This window comes from Pygoscelis adeliae, unplaced genomic scaffold (genome assembly GCF_000699105.1).
Source record: "Pygoscelis adeliae isolate BGI_AS28 unplaced genomic scaffold, ASM69910v1 Scaffold149, whole genome shotgun sequence".
NCBI classification, from domain to species: Eukaryota; Metazoa; Chordata; class Aves; order Sphenisciformes; family Spheniscidae; genus Pygoscelis; species Pygoscelis adeliae.
The window spans coordinates 2,244,801-2,263,462 of NW_008825494.1; the positions used below are offsets into that span (position 1 = coordinate 2,244,801).

The 18,662-nt window shown below is 39.6% G+C and overlaps 1 protein-coding gene across 1 annotated transcript in view; it reads right to left on the reverse strand.

Annotated features, from left to right (window-relative positions):
* Positions 1–3,640: 3,640 nt before the first annotated feature.
* The window catches only part of RP2 (retinitis pigmentosa 2 (X-linked recessive)), a 61,231-nt gene continuing 46,209 nt past the window's right edge, over positions 3,641–18,662 (reverse strand). Inside the window, exons 2-5 of the mRNA XM_009331305.1 lie at positions 10,198–10,863; positions 8,463–8,577; positions 7,202–7,287; positions 3,641–3,961 (exon numbers count right to left, since the gene is read on the reverse strand). Of these exons, the coding sequence (XP_009329580.1) occupies positions 3,878–3,961; positions 7,202–7,287; positions 8,463–8,577; positions 10,198–10,863 (951 nt within the window). The 3' untranslated portion in view covers positions 3,641–3,877. The remainder of the gene's footprint in view (positions 3,962–7,201; positions 7,288–8,462; positions 8,578–10,197; positions 10,864–18,662) is intronic.

Below are 18,662 nucleotides of genomic sequence, written 5' to 3' on the forward strand. Positions count from 1 at the left end.
GCTTTTATTAAATCTTTAGGAAAAAAGCCTGGGGAATCAACACCTTCTAGAAGATATTATCAGCAATGCTAATTTAAATATGCACAGAAAGCTGAATGCTGTATGAATAAAGCCTAAACTTTTAAAAAACAGCATTAAAGAGAAGAAGATATTCAGCTACAGAGTTCTCACTCACACTTAAGTCAGTAAAACTCATTTTTGCCCCAATTAGTCAGAATGACTGAAGCACATATTTTGTAATAAAAAGTTTCAGGCTGCTTTTTGGAACTGAAAAAAAAATCTGTCCCAGTTAAGTGCAGCCTGGTATGTGGATTACTTTTAAATCCATGCATTTTATGCATGACTATTTAGATATGACAAAAGAAAGTGGGTGACTTCCTAGCAACTAGGGCATAGATACAAAGCTTCTGCATGTTAGTATTTGAGGATGTGATTGGTAAAAATCGTGAAAATACTTAAGGACAGCTTTGCTATGACTTAGATATTACGTAAAAAAAAAAAGATTACTAGGCAACTCAGATCCAATTGGGGTACAAGTTTTTTTTTAAACTGTAAAATTGTACAATAATAGCTAAGTGTAAACCAAAAGCTTTGATCCTTTAAAGCTTCACAATTTAACTCAATATATTCAACAGAAAATTATATTGATACAGTACTTCATGTTCTTAGCAAACATTTACGCTTCATGAAAGCTACCCTAGACCATCTCTAGTTGGAAGATTCTCATTTCTCACCAGTTTAAAGCTGAGTTTGGAAATTTTTTAAATGTTCACCTGTTTTCAGGAGTCTTTAGATGTTAAACAGGATATACAAAGGAATTGCTTTCTAAATGAACATTCCTACTAGTGTAACCACTGCAATCTGGTTTTGCTGTGAGCACATCACTAGCATGCATCTAGTAACCAAAGAGGTAAGCACAGTTAAAAAGTACAAAACTTTGGCAAGTTAAAAAACAAAACAAAGAAACAACTACATGCACACACAGATCAGGGAGAAGTGCTTTAACAGTCCCCATCCAGGAATCACTGTACTTGCATCTCTACAGCTTGATATAAGAATACCTTCTTCCATATTTTACTAGGAAAACTGCAGTGTAAAGTTAATCATATCTTCAGTGACTCCGGGGAAAAATCCCTGCTGTCAAAAAATTCACCTTTTTTGGAGGATGGATGACTGCAGAGTTAATGCTTATTGTCAATTAGCTGTGAGTATCTATTTAAAGTCCCCGTTTAAACATGGAATTCAGTTTTTATACCTACTATAATGTAATTATGTTTTGCAATATTTTATAATTTTAAAAAGTCTTCCAGAATCCAGAGTTTAGTTTTTCAATGTTTATTATGAATCACATTCACAGTGCCATACAAATTACATAAAAAGCTATACAACAAACATACAAAGACTACATGAAGCATGTACCATTCTGTAACGCATACAATACCTGATGCTTAGGCTAAGAAGTGTTCTTAACACCTGTTAGCAAGAAACTGAAGTCAAAAGATAAATAATTGGATTGAGAAACTCCTTCATTATTTAGTTTTTTTTAATTAAAAACGTTTTATGTTGGTAAGCAGGCTATCAATGTAAAAAAAAAAGCAACACTGCTCTCTTCCCATGTACAAAAGTTTTTCCACTGTTTCAAGCCTGGATTAATTTTCAATTAATCATCCTGTCCTCCAGCAAAAGCAGTCACAGAATCAATTTAGCACTCTGTTTCCAGAGCAGGTTGATGATGCAAAAATTAAACTATAAACATACATATAATCATGTGTCAGCATATAAGTTTGGAAATATTATATGTAAAAGTTTAGAGACCAAGATGGTCCAGTATATGCACTGCTTAGATAAATTACACAATGACAGTTCTAAAGTACATTACACAATTTTAATGTACTGTCCATACCAGAAAAATACATTTACTGTATGTGTCTAGAATAATTCCTGCAAATGTTCATGGACAAGTTGCCCTAGTACTTTGGAGACCGATCTAAGATTTTTAGCTGTTTTCACAGCCTCTCCTCACACGTTATAGAAAAAAAAATCCTGGCTGACTAAGTGCAAATAAGTGGTAATTTCTACTACCAGTCAGATTCTGGTGGCAGTTTGATTTTATTTCACTTTGTCAAATAAAACAAAAAACAAAAAAACATTTCACAAAAGTGACATTTTTCTTACCTTCAGTACACCAATGGTTTAGTATCTTCAGGAGATATTCTTCCTTATTTAATCTATGCATAACTTTGACAAGAGGTCCTAAGGACATATTCTTGATATATAGTTTAAACTAAGGGCAAGCATTTGCCTAGTAGCAAAAAAGTGACAGCTCAGAACATCACTCGGGTGATTCGTAATTCGACAGAATTACGAATTTCAGGAGAACAGATTCTTTCATGTGCTAATTCTAAAAAATTAGAAAGAGATGTGTTTGTTGCCACCCACTTCTGGAGCTCCAGAGCTGTGAATCTGATGAATCGAGACTCATTTTCAGTTAAGATGCACAAGATCTTCCCTTTTGACAGATGACCATAATGAGGAAATTACTGCTTTAGCACCTCAACACAGCCCCAGTGCGTTCAATGGATTGTACAGGCTACATAAATTGGCAAGCCACAATTTTAATTAAGAAACTTGGTTTTGTGCGTCTGCACGCACAATCTGTTCAAGTATTACAGAGGGCTTGTAAATCTGGACATAAGCTTTAAGTTCATGTAGAAAAATCAGTAAGGATGTAATATGAAAAAATACATCAATCATGTATTTAATATCCATATAGATTTGCAGTCTAATATGCTCTATACAGCAATAAGTATCCTTACTGATCACTATTCAAATGCATCTCCCAAAATGCTAGTAGCACTTCTTCGGTCTGTTTTTAGAGTTAATCCAAAATAAACCCTACAGCAGTGTGTAGTACTTTACAGCCAAATTTTCAGTACTGCTACTGAGTGTAAAACCCTTCTCCTGGGGTCTAGCGAGGAAGAGCTTTTTTAATGCCATCAGAGCCCTTCTCTGACTCCTGGTTGCTGTATGTCCCTTCTAGCAAACAAAACGGTGCCAGAGACTCATTGCTCCGAGTCCAAGGGAACCTCACGTATATCCCATACATGACTTGGAAATACCGGAGGCAGCTTTATTGCCAGAGACCCCCGAGTAGACCTTGGAGCATCTTCAGCAGAGCACTCGTGCTCAGAATTCACCTCGAAGCAGAAAAGCCTGGCAAGTGCTCACTTACCAGAATGCTGTTATGACAACTCTCAGCATAAATGCTGCTGCAAACAACTTTACTCAAAAAAGATGCTGAAGCGGAATAAGCCAGATGCACATTTTATAAGTCACGCACTGCTTCTGAAAGCATGCTATAAGGAGAATTCATTTCAGACTAGGCTTTCAGAAAAAGTCAACGACTACAGCTTCCTCCCCGGCCCCCAGTGAAGACAAATTTGCACGTGGGAAAGTTTTGAACAGCGAGTTTCACACAAATGCACTTTCTAAACAATGTGTCTGAGTTAAAGATAACAATTACTACTGCATCAAATTTGGATCAGCATTGCACTTTTCAAATACGTCTTATCATTAGTTGTTGACAAGAAACATTCAAGTGTCAATAGAAGTTTACAAATCACTGTAAAAAGTTAGTAGAAAACCTCCATTATTTCTGGAGTTGAAATGCAAGTTTGAAACACAACGCGGGTGGGGAGCTATGCCATTTACTCCAGTTCAGGTAATATGGTATTAAAACCACCAATAGCTTTATAAAAGGGTTATATGAGAAATACAAAACCAAATGACAAAACTTCTCAGATACTACCGCAATATTCAAGCTAAGTGACATCCAAGTGCCGAGACAAACCGTACGTGAACACCTTCGTGTTAAACTTCACATTCCCATCTGCATGTCAGCAAAGTTGTAGAAATTGTCTACATCTTGAGGTGCTGATGCCTTGCTCTCCGATACAAAAACCTGTGTTATTAAACAAGGAAATAGTTATGCATCACTAATAAAGAAACTCAAGTAGTCTCTGCTCATTTGAAGCCAGTAATGGTTATTTTTATTTCTGCATTTCATAAGAGGCACAACTCTGTTGGTTTCCACTGTGTGTTAGAATAGTCCTAAAATTTTCTCAGCCCTGATGCACCCTTTGTTACCATCACCTGTTCCTAGCAGATATGCTAGCTGCAGTAACCCTAGCCTTCCACTGATGGGAATTCAAAGTTTTGGGCTCAAGTATTCAGGGGTCACAGCTTCAGCTACTGTCCATTTAGATGTATTTTGCTTGGTAAAGTCAAACTCTGTCCAGGAGAAGGGCAGGAAACAAACACACAAAAACCTTAGACTACCATTAAACTTTAACAGAAAGGCAGAGTTTGTAAGAAAGAGTCTCTTGCACAATATTCCCCTCAAAAAACTTAGTTGCTTCTTCATCAGATGATTTTTTTGTTTAAGTAACTTCAATTACATTTGCATTTTGCAAAATTGATCAACGCATGTGAAGTCCAAGTTCTAGGACAGTCATCTTTGAAAGCTTTCAGCAGATCAACTACAAATGCCTTAGGCAATGCCCAAATATTTCAGTGTAACAGACAAAGCGTTGTGGCTGTTCATCAATCTCAACATGCAAGTGATAGCCTCAATCAAAAACTTCAACTGAGTTCTTACTATCTTATATTTTTTATACCTCAAAAGGAAATCATCACTGTCTTAGAACATCAGTGTTGGCACAGCCAACTGAGCTATTCCGATGTGCAGTGGGACTGTAGAAATGGGTTATTCCATATGACTGCTCCTACAGTCACCACTTCTCTGCTTCAGCTCAGAATACCATGTGAATGTAAACTATGACAGTTCCTTGAATTGGTTTACTTGAACTATGCTTTAAGATTAATATCCTGTTGTCCAGTAAATTTCTAATTTAAAAAAAAAAAGATTGAATCATCACAAAGTAGCTTCCTAGACTGTTGCTTGGATGCACGGTAGACTTCTGTTTGAAGGGACTTGAGAACATCTACTAATTATTTGGCAGTAGTTTGGTGCAACAGCAATTGGTACCACGGTCACAACAGTTGAACACCTTCCTTCAGCATCCTCCTCTACCAGGATAATACAATTTATATTTTGCAGAGTATTTTATGAATAAATGATGAGACGGAGGAACAATACTGGAAAGCATGCCAAAAAAAGTGCAGGAGGTCACACCAGAAAGAATGTCAGAGTTAAAGAGTTTAGACATACCCAGTCCATACAAATAGGAAGCCCACTTAAGTGCACAGCGCAGAGCTCTCCTTGTAACACGTTGTTTCTACCAAAGAGCTCAAATTGCTGAAGAATTTTTCTACCCTTACTAGAGTATCTAGAGTTGTTTATCAAATTTGTTTCAGAAACAAAAACCTGGTGAAATTAAGGTTATTAATGGATGAATTTAATAATTTTTAACTGTGGTTTTCAAATGCAAATGTAGCCACCTGCTTAAAAGCAGATTAATCTCCTGCAAAGTTTTACAGGATACATGTCTTCCTAAGAGCTTTTGTCATTGTTTCTTGATCAAGGATACCTATCATTCTTTGAGCGCTATAACAACTCTCAAACACAATAAGGGCAGCCAACAACGAGGTGAAACCATTTTATAGAGCATTCCTGAACCTTAGAATTAACTCTGAAGTTTGTTACTCCCTAAATTACTTCTAAATTATGTCCCAAGAAAGAAATACATTTTCTAAAAAATATGTACTCATATTGAATTATCTAGGGATCCATGCACAAATGCAGTGTTTATCAGAAGTTTTGGAGTTACATTTTGGCTAAATAAAAATACATACTTCTCAGGAAGCCCAAGGTTCTGCTTCTTAATTCGGTGCAGCAAGTATTTATTAAGTGAGGTAGATTTTACCATGGAACCAGGCTGTAAACGTAAGTTTTAAATCCAGATGCAGTAAGTAATCACACATTTGGAACTGAACCCAAACACTACAGATCACCTTCAAGAACAATGCTTACTTCACAGCATGAAGTGCACAGTCTGAGGTTTCTGGATGCATCTCAGATCAGGGCATTCATAGTGTTGTAACAACAGACACCAGTCATTTTAGTGAGGAAAATATTAATTGTTAGAACAAATAAAGTTTTACACCACTTCAGCCTTTGAATAGAGAAAGAGATCTAGAAGAACCTACCCAGTATCAGCTTTGTTCTGTATGAAAAAAAAAAATATGCTAACCACACTAAAAACAGCCACTGTAAGCTCCTGCTTAAAGAGGCCATTTGTATGGTAAAATTTGCAGTGATGACTTTTGCATCACAAAAAAGAATCAGTAGTATCACAACACTGCCCAGACTGTAGTTCTAGTATTCTCCAGACTCAGAGAGCCAAATTAAGGCCCGCCACACATTAGGTTTTTGCTGGTGCAATAGCAAACATGAGCAAAGCAAACATTAGCTGCATTTGAGATGACTTATTACAAGACGACTGTTTTCGAGAAACTGAGCAATCTAGTTCCAAGTAACTCTTTCGAAAGGAACTGAAAGACAGCAAGGAGCTGTATGGACACTATGCCTCAAAGCCATTCTAGTCATCTTTGAGCAGCTGCTTGAAAGCAAAGGGTTTGTCACTTTCTTGTTATCAGGAGCACTCGAATTGTTTCCAGAAACTTTCTCAAAACCATTGCCATTCAGAGAAACGGGGACAGCAAGCGAAGAGGAGGTGCGGTTTAAAGAAGCTACAGCAAAACAAGCTGACAGAAGAAAAAAGAAAAATGCCTTTGAAGGAAGGTATTCTGCAATATCCTACACAGCAAAAGTAAACACTGAAAAAAGTTGAATACCATCGTATTATCTTTGTCAGGGTTTAATAGGCTAGGACATCACAAAGCAGACTTCAGTATAAGACTTGGAGCAGAGCTTTTCCCTACCATACTTACAGAACTTGTTTTTACTACTATGCGAAATAACAGTTTTAAGTGGAAATCTTCTGTTCTTCAATGGATATGGGGATTCAGTACATTTTTTCCTAGGGCAATTTTTCTTGTCTCCGACAAGCAACTTGAGTTTTGAATACAAAAAACCAAAACAACAAAAAAATAGGATAGTCAGATTTTACTATTCAGAAACCTAAAAAGATCGTGCAGCATATCAACGCTACAGCTTGACCATGAAATATCTCAGACGTTCTGTAACATTTTCTGCCAATAAAGCAATACACCAGCTTACCTTGGTTCCACTAAAAACTTCATTTATAGTGCTTTGACATCCTTCCACAGCACCATCTCCATTGAACTCCAAAGCAACCACTGGACCTAGAAGACAGTTTCATCTAGAATCAATACTGCTTTTAAGCTTGGCATTGAAACAGTAGATTTCTCAACCCATAGGGAATTGTGAAGCTTGCAAGAAGCATTTTATGGTTTTTCCTTGAGCAGCCATAATGCAGGATAACGAATTAAAAACACTTAACCATAGCTTCAAAGTGCAGTGTTATCTGAGAAGAAAATATCTGCAATTCCACGCTCATTTTTGCAAAGACTTTGGCAGGATTTCAGTTTTACTTCTTGAAAGGCAGCAATAGCACAAAAACACTAAGGAGCGCAGGGCATCATGGAAGTGAGTCAGACTACACTGCTCAAATAGTGAGCCATTTCACAGACATCTGGAGTAGGACTGAGTCATTCAGGCATTTTTGCCTCAGTCCCAAGATAGCAAACTGCCTGATTTTTAGACTTGTTCTCACCCACTATTTGCAGATCCCCTTTCTCTGGTTTCATTCTGAACACATTATTTCTTCCCACACGGGTGCAAAATAGCCCTTAAACTAGACTGTTATCTGGTAAGTACAATAACTTTTGTCCTATTCTTGCAACGAGCATCACAGACCTCTTATGTTACTATGAAAAAATCCTGCTTGTTGCTACTAAGTTTGGGAGCATGTATTGAGCTTTAGCATATAACAGATGGCAAGATGTCAGTACTCCTGCAGGAAGAGACAAAACCCAATTATAGTCAGATCAATAAAAAGGCTTTTGAAATACTCAGACAGTACACCAGTTATAAACAGAAATTCAACACTTGCCTGCTTTATACACATCTATACTGATTTGCTTAAATATGTATACAGAAACACTGAACACCTAGGTGGTTGAGCAGCAACAGCGGTAAGTTAGAAATAGTCTAAAAGCACGAGCTTCTTTTGACCACCCCAGACAGATCTGCATGTGCCACTGCTCCTGAGCTATGCGGTTGGACCACTAGAGGGGGAGCAGAGCCACAACACACATGTGGAATAGCTCATTTCTGATGCCTTCAGGAGTTTTGGCTGGTTTAGGGCCTGATTGAGGCTTCCAAAACTCATCTCAACTGGCTTTACACGATGCCCTTGAAACACAAATTTCTCCTTCATTCCTCTTTCTTCTCCAGAACTCACTAATGACAGCTAGATTTCTATATCAAGAAGAGAAAGAAAACAACACAAACTCACCTTTTTCAAGCAGTGGAATGAATTCTGATGCACACTGCTGGAAAACTCTGTGAGCATCCTCTGCCTTCATTGAGACTTCTTTAGTCTGTACCAGCTGAAAGCCTTTGCCAGTCATCTGTTAACAGAAGAAGAATTCATGTTAAAAATGCTTCTAAGGCAGAGAGTTCAGCCTGAATATCCAGATTACACTGGAATAGACCCATTTTCCCCATATACATTAAGCCACAGAGCAAAGGGACCCTTTTTGCTCTTTTCAAAGACCATTTGCTTTTTCTACATTTCTGTTTATTTTCATTCCATTCATCCAGATTTTCTCCTCTGCCCTAGTGCACCTAGAGGAGTAAATGTGAACGTTTTTGTTTTATATTATGGCCCAGGGTTGTGGGTTTTTTCCCCCACAATCCCTCACAAGCTGAAACTAATGGGAGTTAAAAGCATTCAGCATCTGGAGTCAAGCAGTTAGTTCTCATTAGTCTGCAATAGTTCAGTCAAGCATTAGCTCAAACTCTCATCTATCCACTGCTGAAGTTTTCCATTTTGGGACAAAAAAGTTACAAACTTTCGAACACACACAGCTTTTTACTTCAAATCTAGTATGAAACTAAAAGCGTGTGGAGAAGGAGCAACTGTATTTGTACTTCCAAAGCATCCATTCATCTACAGAGCAGTAAGATTTCCACAGAATCTCACTAACTAGTCTTTTAGCATCTTCTTAACTCTAATTTCTAAAGAACTACTAACACAGGAGAACACATCTATTATCCTCTTTACTGTAGCTATTCCTTCTGCAGAAAAAAACACCCCAATCCATAAGTATCATTATCTCCCTTCACTCAAGTAGCTGTTAGTAACTCAGTTCCATAAAAATTCAGCTGGGCAGTGGGGTGGGGGCATGGGAACACCCTACAGCTTTCTTTCCTTGCAATTAAAAATCCAAGGGAAGGAGGTACATTGGTTGTTTTCTTGATCATACAAACACCGGGATCAGCAGCTTTTGCAGATACCTCTCTCAGAAGCTGTAGCTCATGGTTACTGGCTCTGCTCTGTCATCCCTGGCACTCCAGGGCACTAAAAGCAGCCAGCCACTCCCAGATTTTAGCCCCAGGAAAGTCCAAACTCAGCCAAGCTTGGGAGCTGCTGCCTCACAGGAAAGAAAGAAAAAAAAAAAGACAGCACCAGCTATTTAAGTAATTGAAGACAGCTGACCAGCCGTGACAAACACTCACTGCCTCTTCCAGAAAAAAATTCCAATACTGGGTAGCAGGAGGGATAAGATTTAACGTGTCATTTTTTTTAAAGTCTCTGTTAGTACTGGAAAAACCTTCAGGACAGACAGTTTTGTTAGCTGTGACTCTCAGGGCAATAAGCTAACAAGTTAATTGGCTATATCCCTTTCACAAGCATTGCCAATCACTTACTCTACATTCGGCCAAGTTCATCAAATCAGCTATGCATTTTCTTCAGAACATAGCCATGCTGTGCCATGGTGGAAAAGTACACCGGAACTATTAGAAGATAGATGTGCCAGGCACAGGATGTCAGCTGTAAAACAACTGTCTGATCAGACGAACTCCAGCCTCTTACCTTGCTTTAAGGTTTTAAACAGTGCAGTTGCTTGGTATGGTTAGTAGACAAGCAGAGCCTCTGCGTTCTCCCTTCAGTGAGCACCGGAGGCTATCCAGAGGAAAGCCCAATTAGAAATTCAAAAAGCTGAACGCAGACAAAGGTCGCTTACCTCATCAATTAACTTCCTGGCGTTTGCAGTTGTGTAGTCACCGGCAAAAAACACGGCCAAACACGATTCATCGCTGCTTTTCTGTCTCTGCCCTCGAGTTACTGGTATTATGCTCCTCATAGCATCGGTAGAAATTCTGACAGCTTTCAGCTCTTCACAGCTGGGCAGAGGAACATAATCTTGGACTACAGCATTCTCAGGCAAAAGGCCCCAATTATTTTCTCCTGACACAGGGGTAAAGTCATGGATGTTGCTCCATGTGTTATTGAAGATACTCAGTCCAGCATCTTTAAATTGTAAAGCAAGTTCAGGGTAATAGTACTGGAAACATCCGAATTTCATACCTGTGGAGGACTCAATAATGGGCTGGGTGGCACAGCACAAGAATACCTCCAGCTTTCTGCAGTCCCGAGTGCGAAACTGTTGGCAGGCCACTACGCATTTACAGTCTTTGCAGTCACGGAAAAACACACTGCCTTTTATTGGTCCTAAAAAGATTCGGCAGTTTACACAATCATCAATAGTGATTGTAGCAGAATGGTCAAATATGTAGATACTGCAGTTCTCACAGTCCTGAATGATGAATTGTTGCCCTGCTACTTTTCCAGGCAGTCGACCTACAGTTTCGTCTTTAAGTCCAGAAAAAGTGTAATCTTTGGGGTCAACCTGAAGGAGGAAGAAAAAAAAAAAGAACAGGAAAGTCTTCACATACAGAGAATATTATAACACTAAATGTCAACTGACTTGCATTAATTGAGGTAGCACTGAATTGTACAGGATAACCTGCCAGAAAACTCTTCAAGAGTGATGAAAGATCCGAAGAAGCTCTTTTAGCTAAACTACTGGAATGCATAGTATTGAGGTACAACAAAGAATTGAAACTACACTTCTGAGATGCTCCAGGAATAAAGACCTAACTCAGTTTGTCCTCCAATAAAGAAAGAGGGCAGGGGGAGCTAGTTTTCTCTGCAGACTCTAAACTGTTTCAACAAGGATGATGGTCCTGGGTATTATCGTAATAACTGTAATAAATGAATTGCCCAACATACTTAAAGATTCATAAAGCTAGAGATACGCAGTATTTCCTTTTCAAGTAGCTTTCTTGGTCATATTTTACCACACCTCAACATGTTGCAAGGAAGCTTTGCTGCTTTCAAGCAGTATCTCCTTTATTACGTTTGCAAACTACAAAGAGCTTGCTTATCTGTGCCACAGCATTATCTTGTGCTAACAACTACAAGATTTTTGTGCTAACAGCAGCTACGTGATTGCTTTAGCCATGACAAACAAACATTGGCAGTGCTGGTGCAGGGGGCATGTTTACAGACCTCTCCTCCTCCACTCACCAGCATCCCTCCACGGGGGAGGGACACGTGAGTTAGGCTGTGGTTTTCCTCGGGACTCTCCATTAGGGAGCAGACACTGAAGAGCCGCACAGCACCCAGGAAGGTATGTGATACAGGTGGACAGCATGAATAATACAGCCGGTGCTGTCGTAACACCAAAGGAATCTGAGCTGGGTCATTTCTAGATACACATGAGTCAAGACAATTATGCTTCCCGGAGCAAATTCTACTCTGCCCTCTTGTGAAAGCTTATTAAAATAGCACTCAAAAGTATACAAGTACCTGAACTAGTCTAACACAAGACCGCTTCACAAACCTGCTATTGGATTATCAGCCTGAGGGCCCTAAAGCTTGCTGCACTGTAATCAATGTTAATGCATTACAACAGTTTCTGGATAGCCCAATTTGTAAGAAACTCCCCCTCCTCCTCTTCAGCATTTCAAACATTCACATGAGATTTAGAGACCAGAAAAAGGCATAAACCAGGATGGGCTAGCACCAGACATTCACTAAACCAGCTCAGCCTAGGTGGCTTTTGTCCAGAACAGCAATTGGGAGCTAGAAGTCTCTACCAACCGATAAAATGTACTCTTTCATAGACAACATATCTGACCTCTGGACAGGAAAGGAGGCTTGCAGCTGATGAATCTTCCAAATAAAATGCAAGTTGAGACAATGAAGATGGCTTCCTAGAAATCTCCCCTCAATCATATTTAATACCACTAGTACACATCCAGGAAAGCTAGCTGGAAGAGTTACAAATAAAATCGGGAGGCTCAAATGGTAAGGGGAACAGCATGATTAGGATTCAAATCCTCTAAGGTCTTAAGTCTCATGTAATGTTACATATTTGATCCATATACAAGATATTTATACTCATATTCTCTCATACTTGAGAATATAAGTATCAAAATTGCTTTTGGACACGTCCTTCCCAGGCATCTCCTAGAACATTTATGTATATATATTTTGGGGTTGTTTTTTTTTTTTTTAATAGCCTTGGGAGACAGGCTTACTGCCTTCAAAACAGGGTACAGAGGAACAGTTACTTCTCTTAGGAGGGAGAAGTTCAAAGTTTCCGGAACTTACAGCTTTTTTGAAAGTTGGCACCTAAGCGTGTCCTTCTAAATTGCTCTGCTCTAAAAAGCCTCTGAAGCAGCACTAGCTCATCCTACACAGTGGCCTTTACAGAGATGTGTGAAACTTCAACTTCACCTTGCAATTTTATTTAGGCCTAGGTGAAAAACACTGGTTAGTCAGCTAACCCACAGCTTACAGACAGTTTCAAATGAGAGCACTTGAGAAAGAGTAGTAGTTGAGTTTAAGGATAAAAAAAGTCAGCTTATTACCAGATTCAGGAGCCCAGTTTTATTTCCCAGACGTGAATTAAGAGTTCTGCACTGACACAACTCTTACTTCTCAGTTTGTTTACCACGCTAGGGAGTTTGCCAATTTAGTTTAATTTTGCTTTGCAGTTTCCCTTTTAAAGACCAAGAGTATTTATTGACTAACACTGCCGTACAGACTGGAGGGACTGAAATAGATTTAACACACTCTCCCCACACTGGGTTATTGCCCCAGTGAGGAGGTGGTAACCCAGGAGACTGTAGCAGATCTGCAAGTGTCACTTCCCTAGGGTAAAAGAAACATGCCAGAGAAAGGAGCGTGAAGCCAGAACTACGATTTTGAGGATGCATCCAACAGCTGCTAATACGCTCATCGTGGAGTTTCAGCTGCAGACTTCAGAGCTGGTAAGCATATCATCAACAGGTTAATATTAAATCACTGCGTCCACCTTCCTTCCCCCGACAGACAGCACTAACTGCTTCTTAAGCCCTGTCTCAGCAACATAGCAAAAAAGCAGGCTAGGAAAACCAAAAGCAACAGAAGAAGGTAACATCTGCAGCCTCATACAACCATAACCAGGACTATGTAGATTTCTCTGCCTGTTCATCTGGTGCAACTTTTGCTGTAAAATCTTAAGTATGTGGCAGGTCAGCAAAAATCAACTGTTTGATAACTCATCTTTTTATCCTTTGCATTTGGATAACGCTTCAAAGAACTTTGTCCAAATCCACCCATCTCACCCAGACAGATGCTTTACTCTCCATCCCTTAATACATTTTTAAATGTCTTTTTTTCTCCAGGCTGGTATAAGTCCAAATGATGACAGTATTTACAGAGGCAACTTTTAATGCTTTCAGCTGAATTTAAAGATTTTTTGGCGTAGATATGAGTCGTGCATTAATAGATATGGGCACAGCTCAAGAGTTGAAACCTTCTAACAGAAGTGCTACGCGCAGGTTCAGGAATTACTCCATATAGAGTGACCTAAAATAACCAGATATGATGACAAAAAAGTAATCCCTGCTTACACAATATTCTTCCCCCTCAACAGAGGTACAGAAGTCTCATCTTTGGTTATCAGTGATGACATTGGTGATAAGTCTGTTACAAAGGACTGGAGGACAAATTGTAAAGAGCAAGGATTTTAAAGAACAAAGAAAGAAGTGAAAGCAAACAAAAGCTTGTCATGGTTGCTTTGAATTCTAGGAAGTTCTGCTGCAACAAGCGCAAGGTGTATTAAGCAGCTTTCCTTCCTGCAAACACTTGTCTTGCAAGAAGGTCAGAGGCCAGATGTGAGGGCTGTAGATGATCTACATCTCTTCAGCCACCATTATCCAGTTTACTGGCGCCAAGACTAGGCAGCTCCCATTTGGAAGAAGACTTAGAAGTACTAGACCCTCACAGTTTTTAATGGTGACTGTGCCTAGAATCACCAAGGATCCCAACAGCTTCTTGAACTCTTTCTGGCATGAGTTCATGTCTTAACAAGAGTTTTTCACTGGGTCCATGAGGAAAGGAGTTTTAGTCAGCAGTGATATGGCACCACAAATATGAGAAGGTACTACTGTTCTTAATGGATTATGGTTCTCCCCTCGTTACCTGGGTCTAGCCTGCTGAGCAAACAATAAATTGTAGTCTTTCTAAACCACTTACACTAAGGTCTTCTCTTTTAAATATAATTCTCAAAAAATCATCCCCTCTCTCTCTAAATCACAACAGATGGTGGTTCAGCTATAGACTTATATACAGTCAATGAGATATAAGAGTTGGCTGCTGACCCACTGACTTTAAAAGCTGCAGCTATAGGGTAGGCACACAAACTTAAGAGGCTTTACATGCTATTTTGGTCAGTAGGGGAACTAACAGAAAGGAAATAAGCAAGAGAAGTGCATTCCCAAGCCTAGACACTTCTGCATATTCATACTTGCATGGGATTGGTGCCCTTGAGCACTGAGTTGCAACATCCTCTGGAGACTGTTGAAGTTACTCACCTCTGGCAGATTTCTAGATTCTTAGGCAACAAGAAAAGGTGGAAAGAGCGACAACATGTACAGGTTCCAGTCACTAGCATACAATTTTTCATCTTGGAGCATCTCCTGTCCACCTTGACTTTAAATGTGGCCAACAGTCTGAATGCACGTTTCACTCTATTCTTTGTAATCTTCCCCTTCTTCCAGAGTACCCGTAATAGCATAGAACGGCCATTCTCATACTTTTCTGAGCAACAAACCATTGCCAAATACTGCAGATAGGAGAAGAGGAAGAAGAAAGGAAGCTACTACACGCCTATATCTGACTTAACTGGAAATATTGTTTAATATGAACCTGCTGACTGTTTCTCAGTTGATAGACTACGTTTTGAGAAATACAGCAGTAGTTCTTCTGGTGCGCTGGGAAGCATAAGGGAGACGCACTGGATTTAAGGACAAAATATTTCACTGTCTAGTTCGAAAAAAAAAGAAAAAAATGAAAGTGATTTTATTTATATTCCAAAATAAAATATAAAGTGGCTACCTAAACGAGATCTAGATAGTTCAAGATGTCCACATCAGCTCAGACCATTCTAGCAGACTACCTATGATTTATGTACAAAGTTACACCTCCGAGTTTTTTTGAAACTGTTTGAAGACAGCCATCACAGCCCGATATAGCAATGATAGCTGCGTGTTTCCGATCAACTAAAGCAATTAACTTCCAAGTCAGCTGACATAAAACAAAACCTTACTTGTTCCTTCTAAAAGGAAAAATCATCTGGGAAGGAAAGTCCCTCTAAGCTTTAAATGCCATAGCGATCATAATTAATCTAATCCTACTTCTTTAAACATGAGACAACAGCAAAAGAGACAACGCAGATTTTGTGTTTCTTCTCCTGCAGAGAAGGTCACAGCACGTGGGTATATCTGCCATCACAAGACACAAAACCCCAGTTCCTGTCTATATGTAGCCATATTCAGTTACTGCTGTAGTTATCACTCTGGTCATGCATGTAAACGTTAGTCACACAGAAGGTAGTAAGGTAGGAAAGGAAAAGGGAGACCAGGAGCAGAAATACAATCTTACATTCCAGGTGGAAACCTAGCTGAAGAAGGCTGAGGAGAATCGAGCACCACCAAGTTCCTTTCCCACACTTGATCAGAAGGGGACTCTCATGACAGCCCAATGACATCCACAGATGACAAGTCCCCAGGATGCGGTGCAGCAATAACAGACTCCGTAGTAAACTGTGCTCTATTTATTCTCCTGGACTAAGAATCCCAGAGCAGCAAGAAACTGAACACCCATCCTCTTCCCTTCTGTTCTCAAGATAAGCTGATCCTTTGATTCTTCTATTGCACCATAAGTAATCTTCACACAGTTTTCTGAACCCAAGGGTCAGCAAGCATTAGAGAACCCAGCAGACTTATGATGCAATCTAAATTTCATTAATTTTTGCATACCTTAAAAACACAGACTTCTGTCCTCACTTAAACGAGGTCACTTAGAAATCTGAAAAGGCCCCTCAAATTCATATACTTTCCTTAATTTCAGTTCAACTATCAGCATCTTAGAATATTTTGTATTTGTAGTTTTCTACCACACAGTCCATTTTCGGGACTATTATACAAGAGTTACACGGTCACTAGGATATTGTCATATTACTCTTCAGCTAGGTCTGCGCTAGCAGACAGTACCAATACTAATCATCTTTTGCCACCAGAACACAATTAAAATAGACTACATTAACGATGCTGTCCTTCAGAAGCAGAAGAAATAGTTTCACTGGAGGAACTGCTCAGGTTCAGAGCTTCTTCCAGCACAGCTGTCACCTAGCAGTCACCTCTTTTCACATCCCTAATCAGACAAGCATGCACACAAGAGTGCCTACATTTTTCTGCCTGCAGTAAGTGTCAGCATGGCATTAGTTTACAGGAAGACAGCTGGAGTCTCTGAGCAGCAAGACTTGCCCGCCTGTAAGAACATACAGAGGATAGCTTACAAGAACTGTAGACAATTGCCAAACCTGCTTGCAGAACTGCACTATATAACCAAAACTGCATCACCGAGTAGGAGAGCCTAAAATCAGAAACACACCTCCAACCCAAACGGTGCGTCGACACATTACTAAAAGTAACAGGAAATGAACATCAAAAGATCACTAGCACATCTGTTGACAGCGCTCAGGTTTTCTGGTCAGAATACAATTCAATGCACTTGATGAACAAAAAGGAGTCTTGATGCCACAAGTCTTCCGACTGACTTCAATCTAACTTTGTGTACAAACACAAATTGTGAAATGAGTAAGTGTAATATATGTGATGCATCAGAAATGAGAAAGCAATAGACAACAGGATAACGTATCAGAGACGATATTAAAGCTACTACAGTAACACTGACTTAGTATCACTTAATGCAAACTGGGATCAACAAGTTTAGAGCACTAAGGGCTCAGTATTCCTTTACCTAAGACCAGATGTCTCAGTACTGCTTTCCTGGTTTCATAAACTAAGCATACACCCAAAAGTCCAATGAAAGATAAGGCTGCAAAGAGCAAGAGAAATGGGCTTAAACATTAAATAGCCATTCTTGAGCCGTACAGTACAAAATTAAGCAGCTAATTTGACAGCTTCCACAATTCAGTAGCACAGCGCAAACTCACCGATTCTTCCGGTTTCTAAAAGTCTTTTATAGAAAAGGAGGAAGTTGTTGTACATGCAATATATTACGTGCTTTTTTTTTCCTGCACAGAGATAGATTGTTGGTGCTGTAATAGCCTCATCCGTTAGCTCGAGCCTACTTCCAGCACGTTAACAACAGTCATCTCCTTAGCAACAACGCTGGCCGTTTTCCGAATCAAGTGTTTCTATATCCTGACTTTCCTCCTGTTAGTTTTAGAAGTTAGCGCCATGTAAGCAGATGGAGTAAAAAGTCTCATATAAGTTGAGCTGTAGCTAATGAATTTGCTGTAAGATTAAACCATATGATTTCAAATGTTCATTTAGTAACGTACTTTTGCACAGAGCTAAGATTTGTTCTGCCACTCTAAAATACGGTTTCAGTACAGCCCTCTCCCTGTGAGAATAGCCTCCGTACAAGTAACAGGCTGCTATCCTCCCCTTCTCTCTCCAGTGCCGCACTGCAAATATCCACCTGCAAGTCAGAGCAACAAGCCCAACACAGATCAATCGTCTTTATCCTCAAGGAACTGATTCCTCCAGGCCACGCGCACTCTCTTTAGCTCATTTCCATCTGAGCTTGTCTTAATCTACTTGGAAGACTTAAGGGACACCCTAGAGAACCTGGCCACGTTTAAAAAACAAGCAAGCTAAGCATTCAAATAAGTTCATGCGTTTTCTTTTCTATACTTCTAAAATATGGCCTAAAGGTTTGGGGATTTTTTTTGTTAAAACTGCATCAATTAAGTTTATGGCCTGCCCCCCCCCCCTCCCCCCCCCCCCCCCAAGGTGGCTGGGGAGGAGGGGAGACCTAGCAGGGCTATGATGTCATCATGTATTTCGGAAGTGAAACTTGAAACGAGGGTGGGAAGAAATATATTTCATCCAGCACTTAAGTGCTTTCCTGCTCGAGGCTTCGTGACTGCCTTCAGCAGGTCAGGAAACAGCATGGGAAAGGATCTGTCTTCATCTGTCACTTCAGGGACTGACCGGCTAGTTCTAGTTCCTCTAGTTTTAAAAAAAACAAACAAAAACCCAAACAAAAAAACCCCACCCACCCAAAAAACACACCCTAAGCAAGAAAACCAACAACCCAAACAGCCAAGCAGGAAGAGTAAGT